Here is a 19,107-nt window from a genome sequence, read left to right as displayed (position 1 = left end):
CTGAACTAACAGATATCACAACACCTCATCTGTTAGTAGCATGCTTGAAAATCTTAAATGGTCTACCCTATAAGAACTAATGAAAAATAGCTGCCAAAATAATGTAAAAGCTACAGAACAACTTTGTCAAAATTGATACATCCAGTAAGCTGATATCCAATGAACGCCCTTCCAGAAATAACAACGAAAAGGCACTTCAAATACCATCATGTAAAACAACTGTACAGAAGAAGTCTTTCATCCTAGAACAATCAGAGAGTGGAACCCCTTGCCCAACTCTACCATCTCCACCCCAAGTACTGAATCTTTCAAGGCTCAGCTCTATCATCAAGGGGTCTCATTGGGGGTTCTGATCCCGGATCCCGCTTACTGTTTTGTCAGATTCCCGTATCCCGCTTACACTATGTATGTAAGCAATTCTTAGTATTTTGTAATTTCATCTTCATTTCCCTTTTTCACGGCACAATAATTTGACTTTCACTTGTCACGCTTACAAAAAATCACCAATCCCGCGTCACGCTTTGACCCCAATGAGACCAACTCATCAAGTCATTGTATTTTATATCATCAAGTCATTGTATTTTGTATCATACAGTCATTGTATTTTGTATCATACAGTCATTGTATTTTCAACCATCAAGTCACTTTGTTTTATTTCATCAAGTCATTGTATTTTTTAGATGGCTGCCACAACAGAAGAAACTCGATCAAAGAAATATCATGGGGCTGGAGTTGCACCCATAAAAGAACAGTAGGTCACATATATCATTAATTGTACTGTCAATTCACGAATAACAGCTGTAAGTCCCTTGTTAAAGTAGGAGTGTAATAAAATGATAGATACTCAAATTACAGCACTATTTCACAGATTGGAACTGAAGTTCACAAGAAATTAAACATTTAAAACAAGCCAGTGTTCTCCTCAGATATTTCATTTAGCATCCTGGTAAATAGAGAGAATTGAAATACCATCTTGTTTCTAAAAATAATATCATCACATCCATAACATAATCTGTATAGGAAAACCAATTTAGATAGCATCACGTTACCATGATGCTAAAAGGCCCTGGGGGAGAACGCTGACACAAGCTAAACAGTATTTGAACAGTTTAAACATGAACACTAAGTTACCTCAGTAACTCAATACCATTTAACATGACAGTCATATTAGTCAGGAAAATGACAAAGTTACTTCAGACATAACAGTAACTCAACATCATCAAACATGACAGTCATATTAGTCAGGAAAGGGACTAATTTAAATCAGACATAACAGTTATTCAACACCATTAAACATGACATTCATATTAGTCAGGAAAGGGACTATTTAAATCAAAAATAACAGTTATTCAACACCATTAAACATGACAGTCATATTAGTCAGGAAAGGGACTAATTTAAATCAGACAAGAACAGTACTTAAATCAAACAGGAACTGTTACATCCAACATGACAGTTACATCAGACAGGTTCTGTAACATCACAGTTAGATAATGTGAATTCACTGTTATGTGTGGGATACCAATTTTCATGGGTCTCCTTGGTACATGTGAACCACGAATTGAAATGTTCAACAAATTGCAAATTTTATATAGGCGTTGTATGCATAGATTGGCTAAACCTTGAAATCAGATATCAGCGAAAATGAAGGTTTTCCTCAATCCACGAAAATTGATACCCACGAAAATAAATGAATCGACAGTAAATCAAACAGGAACTGTTACTAATTCACAACATACATGACAGTTACTAATTCACAACATACATGACAGTTACTAATTCACAACATACATGACAGTTACTAATTCACAACATACATGACAGTTACTCTAATCAGATAGAACCGATTTTAAAGGACTGTATTAGGCAAACATGAAACAATCAAGTTTAGGATCAGACATTACTAAGTTGTAAAACTCAAGTCTAATCCATTTGTCATTTTTGAACAATAAAATATGTTTAAACTAATCAAAGGAGTAGGTCTGGTAAGGACCGATTTTGGCCTCAAGTTTCAGGTTCATCTGACAAAGATTTTGACCACTTTTTAAACACTTAAGTGTCTTATTTCATTTGAATCAATTAGCTTATGTGAAAGATTTTAACTGATTTAGTCATTAAAAACAATCCGATTCAAGCTCAAATATGAAAAATCAACCAATTATGCCAAAAAATGTCAATTTTCAGATGGTTTTTGTCAAAAATGAAAGTTGCCGCATCTGTGTTCATCAATCTTTAAATATGTTATGTATTATCATAAAATACAACTTACATTTCAATATTAAGGATGAACACAAATGCGGCCACTTTCGTTTTACACGAAAACCGTCTAAAATTTAACAAAAATACTAGAATTGTGAAGATTTCAGTAATTTAGCATGACTTCATCGTGCTAGTACCTGATATATGTGCATTGTAATGTCAAAACAGTCCATATTTATGTAGCAGAAGCATTCTACTGTCCAATAAATAACTAAGAGTTTACATTTTAACAATTTTGTAAAACTGCTATATTTTGGGGCCATAAAGGAGTCTTAATGGACCTACTCCTTTAGACAATGTACACTCATACTTGCCAACCTCTGACAATAGGAAATCATGTCATGACATAACATGACATGTCAAAAAGCGTGTGAAAACGCGTGACGTAGATGCAGACTTTTAAATATGAATGTGGTAATGTTCATTATTTCACATTATACAAAAGTGTTATTATAAAAGAACCATATATATTCTTCTGTAAACTTTTATTGTATCCTACAGTTGTCTGTTATGTTGCTTTTAAAGCAAGACATCTAGCTATATATAGGCACATATTGAAAACAACTGCCAGTTTCAAGTTTAGTTAAATTTATTTGATACATTGTAACAGCACACAATACAAATGTAACATTGTCAAGTTCTGATCAGAATTCAGTGTGAATTTCTTTATAATTGAAAGTACCCTCTCTCAGTAAGAATTGATATTTCAAATTGGCTCAACTCAATTAGCTTTATCAAGCTTTGGAAGTATGTCATAATGTTTTTTTTTTTTTGGCAATGTAAAATGTCATCTATTATCTCTGCCATTGCTTCCATTCCTATTGACTAGTAAAAACTGGGAAGTTCATCAGAAGATAGCTGGTACTATGAGAGCTGATCCAACAGTTCTGCGATATTTTTATCCCATGGCCCATGAAATCGTGTGTAAAATGGTGAAAAGCGTGTACACGCCATGTGACAAAATCCACGCGTATAAATCCTTGAAAAAGCGTGTATTACACACGAATATCATGTCACTTGGCAAGTATGTGTACACTTCATTAAAAACGATTGTAGTTCTATGAAATTAATTTGATATGTTTATCTTATTTTAGATATATAGTACAAGATTACAAGCCAGAAGTGTCAGTAGAATATTTATCTGCAGAAACAAAGGCCAAACTGAAAGAATCAGAATCACTGAAAAGTAAAGAGATTATATACATTGATCAAACTAAAACACACAGACAATATAAATATGACAACAATGTATTTGATTAAGGTGCTAGGCGGCTGACACAATAACTTATATTCAATGATTTTTTATATAAATATTGGTTTATTTGAAACAAATTAAAGATAGAAAAATCACACATGCTACATGTACATATCTGTATGCAGGTGTTTTGGATGACCTGCTTAGTGACAGTAACATTTTCATTATTTAAGGTATATGGTGGCATAATATAATTTCACCAATTGAGCTTTTTTTCAATAATTCTCTTGATTGTGAGCATTCTTTGAGAAGGTATCACTACTATCTGTGTCTCTGCAGTAAAGGTATCAAATTAGTGACGCTGATCTTTTGGTCTACTGATCTTGACGGTGTAAACAACTGATATACTGCTTTGTTAAGTAAGAAAGAGTTGGATATTCTTTATCTTATTACCAGATGCATTAGATCATCTGGAGATTAATCTGGTATAACTTTAAAGTCCCTAATACGGATATAAATAAAACAGCAACCATTTTATTAAATTCAGAAAACGATAAACAATAAGTATATTCATGATATTTTAAGGAAAAAACAAAGAATTTCAACAGATTTTGTTTGTTGTATTCCAAAAATCAAAATAAATGATGGTCATTGTGAAAAATGTTACAATAAATACATTATTAGTGAATAACTGAAGAGTTGAAAAGTATTTAGGAAATTTAAAAAAATCCTGCAGGAAAACATTGTCAAGTTTTATAGAATTCTGGCCTAATTATATGATTTATTAAAGGGAAGAATGTGGATACCACTGAAGATAGTAAGAAAGATGATGACAATGCTTCTCAACCTAAAAAGATTAAATTAAAAGGAAGAAACAAACACCGACCTGTCAACAACAGGGTGGAAGCGGGAGAGAAATTATGTCCATCTGTTTTACATGAAAGGGTGTGTAACTTTGGAGACAAATGCAAGTTTAATCACAATGTAAAGGAATTCCTGGATAAGAAGCCACCAGATATAGTACCAGAATGTCATAACTTTATAACATTTGGTAAATGTCACTATGGACTTGCTTGTCGTTTTGGTAAAATGCATATATCAGAAGAACTCAAAAACAAGATAAATATTGATTTGTATGAAAAGATGTCAACTGAAAAAACTACAGTGAACGTGTTAGAAAAAGATTTACAAGTTAAACTGTGGAAGAAAAAGTATGACTTTTCAAAGGCTAATGATTCAGAAAGGCAGATAAAACGATGGTGTCAGGAAAGAGTAGCAGCACAAGAAAGGAAAAGGGGAGTAACGCCGAACATTGACAAGGTATCCACACCTGGGACTGATAAAGAAGGTGACAGTTTAAATCCCTCTCAGCCTTCAGTAAATAATGGATCTAATTCATCTGAACATTTACCAACTACCTGTGATACTGAAGGAGGACCAATCAAGTTAAGGAGTCAGGAAAAGAAACTGGTATGTATACTACTTCAGTAGATTTACATACAACAATATATATACAAAATTCTTTTTGAACGTTTTACAGATTAGTAACTTTGCATTTTATACTACAAGATGTAATAGTAAATTTGAAAGACTTATTGACAAGTCTAAATTGCAAATTCAGAAATACTTCCACACATTTATTTTTGTCAGTTTAAAAGTGAACAGCATACAAAATTAACTTTAATTACAAATACAGAAGATACTATAGTAAAATAATTCTATGCATGCAGGTCTTAAACAAAACATTCAATTTGATTGTTTGATTTTCTTCATTATTTGATTACAGATAGATTTTTCCAACAAATTATACCTAGCTCCACTCACCACAGTAAGTATACATATATATCTAGAATAGATCATGTGTTGTCTAATTAGACAAAAAGATATCATCAATGATCTAAAATATACAGAGATAAATATATCTTTTGTTCATCTTTTTTGCCATTTTATAGTATGATGATGTTGGATGGGCTGTTGGGGATAAGTGTGTACTTAATCTGTTTATTCAATTCATCATATATTCTCAATCCAGATCCCTGACACTTTGTAAAAAAGACTGCTTACATGAATATTTTCAAATTATGCTCCTGGCTGTTATTGAATTGTATAAAGAAGTTTTGTTGTACCAACTCAAGCGAGAAAAGCAATCTCTTTGAGATGATCAATGATAATCTATAATTATAACATGGGTCTTGTCTTAATGTTGATCATCAACTTATACTAATGTTAATTTAAGGTGGGAAACCTTCCATTCAGAAGAGTTTGTAAGACATATGGTGCAGATATAACTTGTAGTGAAATGGCCATGGCAACCAATATACTACAAGGTCAAATGTCAGAATGGGCTTTACTCAAAAGACATAAGTCAGAAGATCTGTTTGGTATTCAGGTAAACCTCTATTTATAGCAATCAATATATTGGGGTACAAAATGTCAGAGTGGCCCTTACTTATAAAAGATATGTCTGTTGATATAAATGATATAAGGATGAATGTGTGATTGGTAGACTGATAGTATTCCATGGTAATTAATTATTCTTGCATTTGAAAAGACTGAAGATCTATAGACCTATTCTTATTCTATTGCTTTTTGTGTTTAATTTGTTTTTTAATTTTGTCATATTAGTCACTTTAGGACCTTCAACAAGGAGCAAACCTCATACAGTGTAGTTATCTATTGAAGGCCCCAATTTCAACATAACAAATGTCAAAAACATCTATACATAAAAATCAAAAGACTATAGAAACAATTATGGAAGAACTACTGAATTACATGCTCCCGACTTGAGACAAACACATAAAGAAACATGTTTGTCATTCTTTTTTTTAATCTGGGTAATAGTGTAACCGCACTACATTAGAACAAATGTAATAATCTGGAAAAAGGACTGTACTCATCAGATCAACACAAAACACAAACAAACAAGAACAAAACAACTAAGTACCAATCATGTAGTCATTTGCTAAACACTAGGTCCAAACATTTCTTGGGAAAATCTCAGTGGCAAATATTCATTCTTATATTTTGTCCCTAATCATTTATTATATCTATGCGTTACTCAAAAAAAGTCTAAATATAGATTTACACAATTTTTTTCACATTTTGTTTACTGTAACATTTAATCATTCAAATATACTATGATTTGTCTTCAGATTTCCCTCAATTGATCTCAAATGATAAAAATGTTACAAAGAAAATGTATTTATCCAGAATCAAAATAAATTGAAACAATAAAATACGGCGGTTTATTATTATTTGAAATATCTCTTTATAGATTTGTGGAGGATGGTCTGATACATTAACTAGATGTTCACAACTAATCAATGACCAACTTGAGGCAGACTTTGTAGACCTCAATTGTGGTTGTCCTATAGATCTACTTTATAAAAAGGTAATGTCTTCATTTGATCTGACCTCAATTGTGGATGTCCTATAGATCTACTTTATAAAAAGGTAATGTCTTCATTTGATCTGACCTCAATTGTGGATGACCTATAGATCTACTTTATAAAAAGGTAATGTCTTCATTTGATCTGACCTCAATTGTGGATGACCTATAGATCTACTTTATTAAAAGGTAATGTCTTCATTTGATCTGACCTCAATTGTAGATGTCCTATACATCTACTTTATAAAAAGGTAATGTCTTCATTTGATCTGACCTCAATTGTGGATGACCTATAGATCTACTTTATTAAAAGGTAATGTCTTCATTTGATCTGACCTCAATTGTAGATGTCCTATACATCTACTTTATAAAAAGGTAATGTCTTCATTTGATCTGACCTCAATTGTGGATGACCTATAGATCTACTTTATAAAAAGGTAATGTCTTCATTTGATCTGACCTCAATTGTGGATGACCTATAGATCTACTTTATTAAAAGGTAATGTCTTCATTTGATCTGACCTCAATTGTAGATGTCCTATACATCTACTTTATAAAAAGGTAATGTCTTCATTTGATCTGACCTCAATTGTGGATGACCTATAGATCTACTTTATAAAAAGGTAATGTCTTCATTTGATCTGACCTCAATTGTGGATGACCTATAGATCTACTTTATTAAAAGGTAATGTCTTCATTTGATCTGACCTCAATTGTGGATGACCTATAGATCTACTTTATTAAAAGGTAATGTCTTCATTTGATCTGACCTCAATTGTAGATGTCCTATACATCTACTTTATAAAAAGGTAATGTCTTCATTTGATCTGACCTCAATTGTGGATGACCTATAGATCTACTTTATTAAAAGGTAATGTCTTCATTTGATCTGACCTCAATTGTAGATGTCCTATACATCTACTTTATAAAAAGGTAATGTCTTCATTTGATCTGACCTCAATTGTGGATGACCTATAGATCTACTTTATAAAAAGGTAATGTCTTCATTTGATCTGACCTCAATTGTGGATGACCTATAGATCTACTTTATAAAAAGGTAATGTCTTCGTTTGATCTGACCTCAATTGTGGATGTCCTATAGATCTACTTTATAAAAAGGTAATGTCTTCATTTGATCTGACCTCAATTGTGGATGACCTATAGATCTACTTTATAAAAAGGTAATGTCTTCATTTGATCTGACCTCAATTGTGGATGACCTATAGATCTACTTTATTAAAAGGTAATGTCTTCATTTGATCTGACCTCAATTGTGGATGTCCTATAGATCTACTTTATCAAAAGGTAATGTCTTCATTTGATCTCAATTGTGGATGACCTATAGATCTACTTTATAAAAAGGTAATGTCTTCATTTGATCTGACCTCAATTGTGGATGACCTATAGATCTACTTTATAAAAAGGTAATGTCTTCATTTGATCTGACCTCAATTGTGGATGTCCTATAGATCTACTTTATAAAAAGGTAATGTCTTCATTTGATCTGACCTCAATTGTGGATGACCTATAGATCTACTTTATAAAAAGGTAATGTCTTCATTTGATCTGACCTCAATTGTAGATGTCCTATAGATCTACTTTATAAAAAGGTAATGTTTTCATTCGATCAGATATACCAATATTCTTTTGATCGTTTTTATGGTTTTTTTTCGTAACAAATTTATTGAAATGGCAGAACCCCCCAAAAAATGTGTCCATAGATATTTTAAACTTTAGTTTATGGATTTCATTACACATATTTCACATGATATGATTGTTGCATTGCACTGAATATAATAGATGTACTTTTGTTTTTTATTAAGATACTAATACTGCCTTTAGATCAATGTCAGACAACTCTTAGAGAAGATTTAGATTTTTAGTCTTGTCTTTTTTCAGTGAATATTCTTTTGATTAACATGATTAATCAGACAGGACATTGTATAATTCTATTTCTCTAACACTATGGGAATTTACCCCTTTCCGAACCCATTGTTTACAAAAATTTAATCAATGTGTGGTTGCCAGTGATCTCAGAAGATGATTGGATGAATTTAAGGGTCATAACCTTTAACAGCACCTTGGATGAATTAAAATATGCTATCAGGTGTTAATGAAATTGACAACTTTGTTGAATGTGGATTTTTAAGGTTTTTTTCATTTAAAGAAAATTGAAAATTATTTTTTTTATCATTAGAGAAACAGATTCTTATATAGTTACTTGTGAATTATCTAATTTATCCAATCTCGATAGTTTAAAGATTATAAATTTTAAAGTGCTTACCAGGGCTCGAACTTTAAAATTGATAATTTAACTATTTCAATTGGATAAATCCAAAAATCCACTGGTATCAATGTAAGAATTTATGTATGATTTTACAGGGAGAAGGTTGTGCATTGATGGGAAAGACAAATAAATTTGAACAGATTATTAGAAGTATGAAATCTGTGTTAGACATACCACTCACTGTAAAGATGAGAACAGGAATTATGGACAACAAGAGCATCGCCCATCATCTTGTTCCTAAACTTCGGGACTGGGGTGTTTCCATGGTAACAGTAAGTATAATCAGAAATTAAATCATTTGATAAGTTTTACTTTGATGATATTTTTAAATTATATTTATTCAGTTTGAAAGCAAATAGCCTTTTCTTGAATTAGTTAAATAAAAGCTAAAGTGTAGGCTCTTTGAACCTCCTTAATGTGATTTTTCAGAGGGAGGAGTTTGAACTGCCAGCATGAACAGTTGTCGTATCTAAGTCAAATATGTCAATTTCCAAATGCAACACATTACGTTTATAACAAATGAATTAGTAACAACATGTGCATCATTTAAGAGTTTGGAAGTGTTTTAAATTAATGAAATATATTAAATGCATGACAATTTGATAAAATTCATTATTCTGCAGTAGTCAATATATGCATGTGCAAACAAATTTTATTGGATTTAGAGCATGGGTTTATTCATAAAGCTAAAGAAGCAGTCATATTAGAATTTGTAGTAAAGTATACTACAAAATATTTGCATAGATACATTCAGGGCTATTCCAGGAATATACAATATTGGCAATTTTAAGGCACTTTTTGTATGCCATCACCCAAAAAATTACATTTTTTATTGCATATTCAACTACACACCTTGAACTTCTTGACCTCCCCCTTTATATTTTTTCTGTAATAGCCCTTAGATGAAATAGAGATTTTTGATGAACAATCTGGATAAAATATGATAAATATACACTTCTTTTCTGTATATTTATAACTGAATTGAAGTGTTAGCTCAGTACATAACTCAAACCTGAGATAAAGTTAACAGTGCCTTCTATACTTACATTAGATACATGGAAGATCACGAGAACAAAGATACACCAAATCAGCGGACTGGGATTATATAGACCAGTGTGCAGAGTTAGCCAAACCGATGCCTGTCTTTGGTAAGGAATATAACTTGATTTAGTTTGATAACACAATCCTGTAAACCAACTTATATTTATGCATATGTGTGAGCCAAGGCTCCGTGTTGAAGGCTGTACCTTGACCTATAATGGTTTACTTTTATCAATTGTTATTTTGATGGAGAGTTGTTTCATTGGCAGTCATACCACATCTTCCTATATCTATATAGGTTGATAATTGTTCTTTAAAGCAAGTGTCACAGCAAATTATTTTGACGATCTTCTCATTTTCTAGTTGACATATCAGATTACATATGGTTTTGGATTTAATACTTTAAGACAGTGAAAAACATTGCTATTTGCACAATCATGGAGAGGAATTGGTTCTGTTTTTGTTAGCATTGTTGGTCTGGTCTTTCGTTTAATCTAGTATAAACCAAAAAAGAAATGACTAGTTTATCTATAATTGAAACCGTATTTGATTCTGTTTTTACAGGTAATGGTGATATTCTGTCCTATGAAGACTTAGATTGTCATATAAATGAAACAGAGGTCAAAGGTTGTATGATTGCCAGGTTAGTAAAATATTAGTTTTATTTTAGTTATGTCGTGGGCTTATTGTTTTTTGGGATACGATTGCTTTCAAGCAATCTGTAGATTTATGGGATTGGCTCAGGGTGTCATGCCCTCACGTCAACCGTTTTATTCTAAACACTAAGGAACATCTCTGATTCTTATGATTGTCTTGGTTTAAAAGGTAAAAACAAACAAATGGATTGAACTTAAACAACTTTCCTATAATGTTCTTTTCATAATATTCATGTTTGATATTTCCCTTGACTTATATGCGTATTTTTAACAACACGGAAAATCAAAATTAGGCAGTATTTATATTTAGTGTTTTTATAAATTTAGAAACACGTCACTGGGAATTCCCCAGTTGGGATAAAAATGAGAGTTCGCTGAATTCCGATAAATTTATTTCTGTCATATAAGAAGTGAAGTGGAGTTTTTCTTATATGTCACTGTTATGAAACTGATATTTGATAATGTACTTCCATAAAGAAATAGAGAACCATCTAGGTCGTTTAATTAATGTACGTTCTTGCTTCAGGGTTTGTTTAGGTAATTATGCGCATGCGTATAGTTTTCTTGACTTCAAGGGGTATTAGATTGAATGGTTGCTCTGGATTCCCCACTCAGTTGATTAATTTATAACTCATGGGATCCTTTCTATGTATGTCTGCTAATGAGGGTTATTGTTGTTGCATAATTTTAAATCATATGCATCATTTAAATTAAAATAAATGAAGTCAAAATCGTAAAAGGAACTACAACACCCCTTCAGGCGAAATGAAGTCTTCCATATTATCGTTTCGAGTTGTCTCCCTTCCGGAAGTAACTTACGTGAATTCTAATCAAAACAACATGTTCAGAAAAATAAACTTGTTTTGTCGATAACGTCGTATTATAATATGAGGCAGGCATTACCTGTAAATGGGGACGAAGTCTGTATGAATTATTTTTTTGTAACTTAAATATTTGTTAAAAAAAAAGAAACGGAAATACCGTAACGTTTCCGATTTTGGTTCTGTTGTTAGGGATTTTAGTTGTGACGTTATTTAAATTATGACGTCATATGCAATGTAAACAAAGAAACGCTATCATCAGGTAACGTTTTTTCATATCAAGGAATTATTAAAAATGAAATTGGTATTGCGCGTTCCTTCCTATTTTATACTAGACTGATAAATATATATTTTACTCAAAGTTTCATACAAACGAGACCGGAAAAAGAAAGTACATTGAATCATTTCTGCGCATGTCCGGGATTTCAAAACATGACAAAAAAAAAATTGAACGATTTTGAGTTCATTAGTACAATGAAAAATTCGGGAAATTTTCCCCAATTTTTTTTTTTATTGAATTTTCTACTGTTATTGGGGACTTCGTCCACATATTAAAAACGATCGCTATTTAAACCGATGAATGTGTACGGAAAGAAGTCATGATCACTGACCCAAAGGAAATTAAATATTTAAAGAGTTAGGAATGGGGTTCCTCCTAGAATTAACGTAGGAAAATAGGTGATACATGTAAGATACGAAGTTAAATACCTTCTCTCACTTTGAGTCTCAATGACTGCTGAGGAAAGTAAACTAAGAATTGATAGTACAAAACTAAAACACAATAGACCTAAGTATAAATTTGTTCACATACTTTTATCCGGGATTGGCTATTTTGTAACTATTTAGATTACGTATTATATATGTGGGGCATCAGTCATTTAAAACACAGAGATATTTAAAAAAAGGATATTTGATACATAGAAAAAATACACTTTTTATACTTTGAGGACTGAACGAATCAGGTGAGTGTGTGAGTTCGTATGTTTTATTTTGTTATATTGTATTATGTTTGGGGAAGGTTAACTTTCTGGTAATAAAGACCCGTCACAGCCTGGCTGGGGAATTGGATAGGTAAATGCTCACATTAATCTGTACCGATACAGGCTCCAAATGCTTCCTTTATACGACATAACTCATGGTGGTGATCCTTATAAAGGATGCTTATACGGAGACAAGACAACAAGAAGAAGTTGAATTAGTTTTGAAAATAATATTATCCAGCTACATGTATACATGTGTCAATGAAAACAATGGCAATCGTATCCCTCAGAGCAATCTGCTCTTTGATTCTTATAAATCATTAAAAAAAAAATTCTTCTTGTGGTTATTTATAATTTTGATGGTAATAAGTAACTATCTGATTTTGCTTATTACTGTTTCAGGGGAGCCCTTATTAAGCCATGGATATTTAGATACTGATTTTGCCTACTCTTTTTCAGGGGAGCCCTTATTAAGCCATGGATATTTACAGAAATAAAAGAACAGAGACATTGGGATATATCATCTAATGAAAGATTTGACATGATTAAAAGTTTTGTCAATAATGGATTAGAGCACTGGGGATCTGACCAACAGGGTGTGGAAACCACTCGTAGATTCTTGTTGGAATGGCTGTCATTTCTTTACAGGTACAAAATTATAATTTAGACTTATTAAATTATAATTAGACAATACTAAACCAACAGAATCATTTAAAAGATGAATAAAATATAGTTTATAGAATGTCAAAAAACTATTTTTTTATTTCTGGATGTATTTTTAGGTTAAATATTTTGCACTTCATATGTAAAAAGAGAAAAGTAGATGTCTCTTGAGGATACAGCAATGTGATCATATTTAGGAAATAGATACAAAGTTTCACCTTTGTTGTGATATGGTTATAGATTGAACATTGACTATTGATAAAAATTTGTCTTTAAATGTAACAAATTCAAAAATAAATTAAAAACCAATTGTTCAGAGAACAATTGAAGGTCTTTACACCAGTCAATATCTATTTTGTTATCAAAATATTAAAAATCAGTATTAAATGTTATTTCCTATGCCTTTATGATGTATGAATATGAATTTAAAGCAAAGGTCAAAATCTAGAACGTGCAAATTACCTATGACCTTGACCTCAATTTCAAGGTCATAAACCAAGGATCTCAAATCAAATGACCCTAGGTCTTTATTATGTATGGTAAATGAGTTATATCACTTTACGCATAATTCTAAATATAAGATGGGCGAAAACTCCTACTTATTGTTTACGCACCCTTTCAACCAAAATTTATAAGTAACGGCATGTCACAACTAACAATTTAGTGACAATAAGATGTTGATATGTTATAAGGTTTTGAAAACTAGTAAAAATAAGCCAAAATAAAAATTTAGAATGTGACCTTGACCTTTGACCTTGACCTAATTTTCATTTTTTTGGATCAAGGATCTCAAATCAAAAGACCCTAGGTCTCTATCACCTATGGTTTACCAGTTAGAAATGCAAATCACTTATATCATATACATAAGGCCAAAATAAATTAATAGTGTGTTTCCGGTTTCCCGACCCTACCTCCGTTTTTGATGCCGACCCTAAACATTTTATTGACAAAAATAAAAATTTTTTTATTAAAAATCCGGATTTTTCGGTCTGTCCGGATCCGACTTTTCATTTAGAAAACTACAGATCTTCAAAATGTTTGATAGCAATGACCAATATGGAAAAAAGTAAAGCGTTTCAAGAACCAAGATTTTAAATAAACAAGCATGGCTTTTCCGACAAACGTGCTGCGTATTAGCTGTCAAATATGCGTAATGTGATCACATGGTTACAAAATATAACGATATTAATTCCGGATAATTACGATATGATGAATCTTTTTGAAGAACACCATGATGGACCTATAGACGAAAAAAATACGAAGATGGCGCATTTTGCTCAACTTCTTTGCACAGGTACAAGACGACCAACAGTCAGAATCGTTTCAGGATGGACAGACTGTATCTGATTCTGCCGGTTATTAAATTGACAAATATTTATTAAAGAGTAAAATGAGATCAATATACTGCTAAAGTCAATCCAGCTTTTGTTGTAAAAAATGTTCTTACAAATGTTGTAAAAAATTGTTCTCAGGACGCAACATAAACGGATGTTAATACTTTTGAGCATTTGACTGTTTGAGTTAATGACGGCAAGGGGGCAGACAATGTGTAACGAGAAATAGAAAGCTTTCCCCAGTAGGCAGACATGGTGTATGATTCATGTTCATTTATAAATGAATCTGCCCCGGCACCATGTCCACTTTTATTCTTTAATATTTCTCTGGCTGGTCCCACAACAGTTTATACTAGAGAAGGGAAAAAAATCATGTCCTATTAATCTACAATTTTTTCCATAGATTTCACTCTTCTCAAAATCTTGAGATTAAATTCTGTTAAACATCAAAACACATCTATAAAAAGAGGTTGCAAGAGTATTACCCCTCGAAAAATCATATTAAACCGCTGCTTGGCATCAATTTGCAGTGTTTTTACTACTTAAAAAGATGGGTAGGAATCTGTTCCCACGTGTATACCCTGTGTGCCATTTACATTGTTAGGTTCAACGAGGCCAAACATATTGATACCATGCCAGATTTTGCACTACCATTTTTGCTTTAAGATAATTAATCAACAAGAACATATTTCTATAAAGACCCACGAAATGCATGAAATTTGCATTAAATTTTATTTTCATATTTCTTACACAGAACTAAAACAGAAAATTAAAAAAGCTGTAGATTTAAATATCAAAGAAACATGCAGGCACATCCAGTTATTTCAATTGGAAACTTTTTCTGCTGTCATCGATAGAAAAAAATAAAAAGTTTTCATAAAATAAAATGTTTTACCTACCTACCCTACCTAATTTTTTTCAGGGTGAAATAGGAAACACACTATTTATTTATTTTGGCCTAAGGGGAAATAACTCTCATATGGAGTCTCCGGATAGCTTCGGTCAAAATTAAACTCCAAATCCTGAAGATGTAACGAGCAATTTGGTAAAATAAATTTGTCGTAATCTTTTATGGTTGCGAAGGAGTAGTGGCCACAAGAAAAACAGTGTTTGGGGAGATAACTCTTACAACGTAAAGTATTTGGTTACGCAGTTGTCAGTTTTAAAAGCGCATACACTTTACGATATCATTTTCCAAATATCTAAGCGACATCTTTTGAAACGTCAATATTACGCAAGAAAAAAATTAGGCGGAAGATAAAAAAAAAAAATTATAATCAGAACAAAATCAATAGGTCTTTCCACGGAAAGGTGGAAAGACCTAAAAATCCTTTATGTTTAAAAATTAGCTTTATTTGAAACTGCATCCGCTTACAAAATACATGTATATAAAATGTATTAACATAATTATGAAAAAAAATCATCATTGTGTTATTCCAAAATGTTAAATCAGACGTAAAGTTTGGATAATGTATAGATTTGACAATTTCATATTTGCTACATTTAATTGATTAAAGTAGGGTGATTATTTTTTTAACATTAGATATATTCCCGTTGGAGTGCTTGAAAGTGTTCCACAGAAAATAAACCAGAGACCACCAAAATATATAGGTCGAAATGACCTTGAAACATTACTGTCTAGTCCAAATTGTGGAGATTGGCTCAAGATCAGGTATTCTTAATATTTATTTACCTGTTTTTATACACCCTTTTATGGGACTTATTATGGTATACCATTGTTGTTCTGTCTGTTTGTCGTCAATATGTTGGACAATCACTCAAAAACACTTTATCCAATTTTCATGAAAAGTTGGGGAAATTATTTATATCTATTGACTTAATCTCCAATTCCATTTTTATAAATTTTGAATTTTACATTTCCGAGTTATGGATTTTGTTCATAAAAAGAATTACTCTTAAATGCTTTGAACACTTTTCATGAGACTTTGGGGACTGGTTTATATCTAATAAAATAAGTTGCTTTTAGCTTTTGGGTAAATTTCTGATGTGAAATTAAGGAGTAATGGAACTTTTTTCTTAGAAAATGTGAGGGATGTATAATGCACTCATTGCACAGCTCTTTATAATATTCTATTATTATATATACAGAAATTGTCCACTGTCACTTGCGATATCAGGATAAAGTAATACTGTTAATTCAGGAATTATTGTGAGGTTATTAATGGGAAGTAATTTGCATTCTAATATCTGATAAATATATCTGTATTCAGATTTTGATTAGACTAGTTTTAGGTAAAGATTGCATGAAATGCAATAAAACCTTATGGGACTGAATTGATATCTATTAATGTTCGAAGGCCTATCACTACACTTTGATACACAAAATATAGTGCATTCATCACACATTCTATACATCCTATCCATGATCATTTTTCAGAAATTTATCGATGTAATATATGCTCAGATATTCAAGGCACAAAATCATGTTTCACTTGTAAAGAAATTACATAACTTTTGAAAGGTGCAGGAATCTAATATCTGTTCTAAAAAATAAAATTATGTCATTGTTTACATCATCTTTAAAAATTTGAGTTATCTTCCTTGGTCTAGAATAGCTATTAAATCAACTACAACCAATGTAATATTTAATTATACTCAGGGTTTAAGCTAGGATTTTGAGGGCTTTAGTCACTTTTGCACGCTATTAAAATCAACCTTATTTTGTGTAAAAGCAAGGGACCAATGATGTATATTACTAGCTTCATCTTTTGACTTTGTCAGATTTTAAGGGATTGAGGCACCAGCATGATTGGCAGTTATTGTATGATTTGACTGTATTGGTCATTATTATGAAAGATTCTGAAATGGAATCCAGAAATTTAGTTCACAATTTCTCTTCAGTTTGTTCCAGGGGTCATTCCTGATCAACAAAAGATGGATTCTTTTTTTTTTAAACAAGGAATCACAGCAGAAATTAACTTGCACTGATTATTTCACTTCATAATCAAAATCCTTATAAAAGGTCTAAATCGATATTTGGAAATCATTTCTATCAAGTTGGAAATGTGTAAAATCCTTTGTGGAACTATTATAATGACTGAAAGGAGGTTGTAAACAAATCAACAATAGATCACATTTACTACTTTCGGTTTTAAAATGAAACAAAAACGGGAAGTGACACGTGGATAATAAATTCAAAATGAGTCCGGATTCATCAGAAAATTATCATTTTTCGATTTAAATTCCTTTAGTAAGAGATATATATTTGTCTCTTTCATTTAATTGATTCTAAATGATTGCGTATTTTACGTTTTTAATGTATATAAATAGTCAAAGGAATACTTTCACGCATGCGTAGATCACAATACAGGAAGCACCTGTTTAACTCGTGCAAGTTTTGAATAAACACATTAAAGTTCCTTATTCTAAATTGAAATTGCCGAAAGTTTTTGATGAAAATTTAAATCAAATATGACGAAAATGCTTTCGAATGACGAATCTACGACAAACGACATTCAAATTGTGATCGTTTGAGAAATATTGAAATTCAAATACGAACTGTCCGGGTTGTTACATTTTTTATTAAATGACGAAACTATACTCCTGGTTGTTGAAATGCCGAGTGACTGATCTTCCTGGTGAAATAATTATGATGGTCATTCAATTATGGGGTTTATTAATAATTAACGGATTAGTGACCCATCCGATGGCGATAAGTGGATTAGTTGTAATCACAACTTGTAACACCTGTTGAAAATGTTAATTACCTGGAGGTCATAAACTTGTCGAAAACATGAAACACAGGTAGATTTATAGTTTTTATTGCGAAATTTTTTTACACTTTGAAAATTAAAGTGGCGAAATTGATTTGAAATACTTTCGTCAATGAGAAAACCCTTTCGTAAAATACGAAAGTGACGAGCGCTAGCAAAATCACTGATTATACTTCCCATACTTGAAGCAATCTTTACCGTTTGATTATGAGTGTTATAACATTTCTTTTTATTGTAGTACAATGTTTGACTCACTGTGGTTTGACTTATTGAACAATGAGACACATATATGAAAAAAGCAGCTTAAATTAAATGACTGAGAAAACTATTTAAAAACACAAAATAATGGACACTGCAAAACTGAGGATTGATGGGAGCAACAATGTCAGATTGGATTTTTGTTTTGTGTTAGTACGAATAATTTATAATATAAATATTAATATATTTTTAAAGGGATGTTTTTTTACATGTTTTATATGTAATGTAATTAAACATGTTTTTTTTTTAGTGAGATGTTGCTAGGACCAGTTCCAGATGGATTTAATTTTTTACCAAAACACAAAGCCAATGCATACATGTGATATGGACAAACAAATGCAAAACTTTTTTTTAAAATAAAATGTAAATTTGTTTTTGCATTTGAGTAACTTTATTTGCATACACCAGGATTTTTTTTATTATGAGTATAGTGTTTAAAGCTAACGCTCTGTCCTTAACACAAGTCTTAACTGACTTTTCATCCTCATCCA

General features: G+C 31.5%; 1 protein-coding gene across 3 annotated transcripts in view; it reads left to right on the top strand.

The window, feature by feature from the left end:
- The window catches only part of LOC143065370 (tRNA-dihydrouridine(47) synthase [NAD(P)(+)]-like), a 37,626-nt gene extending 18,637 nt beyond the window's left edge, over positions 1 to 18,989 (top strand). For all 3 annotated transcript variants that reach the window (XM_076238903.1, XM_076238902.1, XM_076238901.1), the window contains exons 2-13: positions 681 to 751; positions 3,354 to 3,445; positions 4,245 to 4,924; positions 5,241 to 5,282; positions 5,691 to 5,843; positions 6,729 to 6,845; positions 9,225 to 9,401; positions 10,181 to 10,277; positions 10,735 to 10,813; positions 13,087 to 13,275; positions 16,168 to 16,296; positions 18,867 to 18,989. In XM_076238903.1, the coding sequence (XP_076095018.1) occupies positions 681 to 751; positions 3,354 to 3,445; positions 4,245 to 4,924; positions 5,241 to 5,282; positions 5,691 to 5,843; positions 6,729 to 6,845; positions 9,225 to 9,401; positions 10,181 to 10,277; positions 10,735 to 10,813; positions 13,087 to 13,275; positions 16,168 to 16,296; positions 18,867 to 18,939 (1,899 nt within the window). In that variant the 3' untranslated portion in view covers positions 18,940 to 18,989. The remainder of the gene's footprint in view (positions 1 to 680; positions 752 to 3,353; positions 3,446 to 4,244; positions 4,925 to 5,240; positions 5,283 to 5,690; positions 5,844 to 6,728; positions 6,846 to 9,224; positions 9,402 to 10,180; positions 10,278 to 10,734; positions 10,814 to 13,086; positions 13,276 to 16,167; positions 16,297 to 18,866) is intronic.
- Positions 18,990 to 19,107: the final 118 nt, after the last annotated feature.

Source organism: Mytilus galloprovincialis, chromosome 2 (genome assembly GCF_965363235.1).
Source record: "Mytilus galloprovincialis chromosome 2, xbMytGall1.hap1.1, whole genome shotgun sequence".
Lineage (NCBI taxonomy): Eukaryota > Metazoa > Mollusca > Bivalvia > Mytilida > Mytilidae > Mytilus > Mytilus galloprovincialis.
Note: the sequence above shows the minus strand (reverse complement) of the source record. Positions and strands in the feature narration are given on the sequence as shown.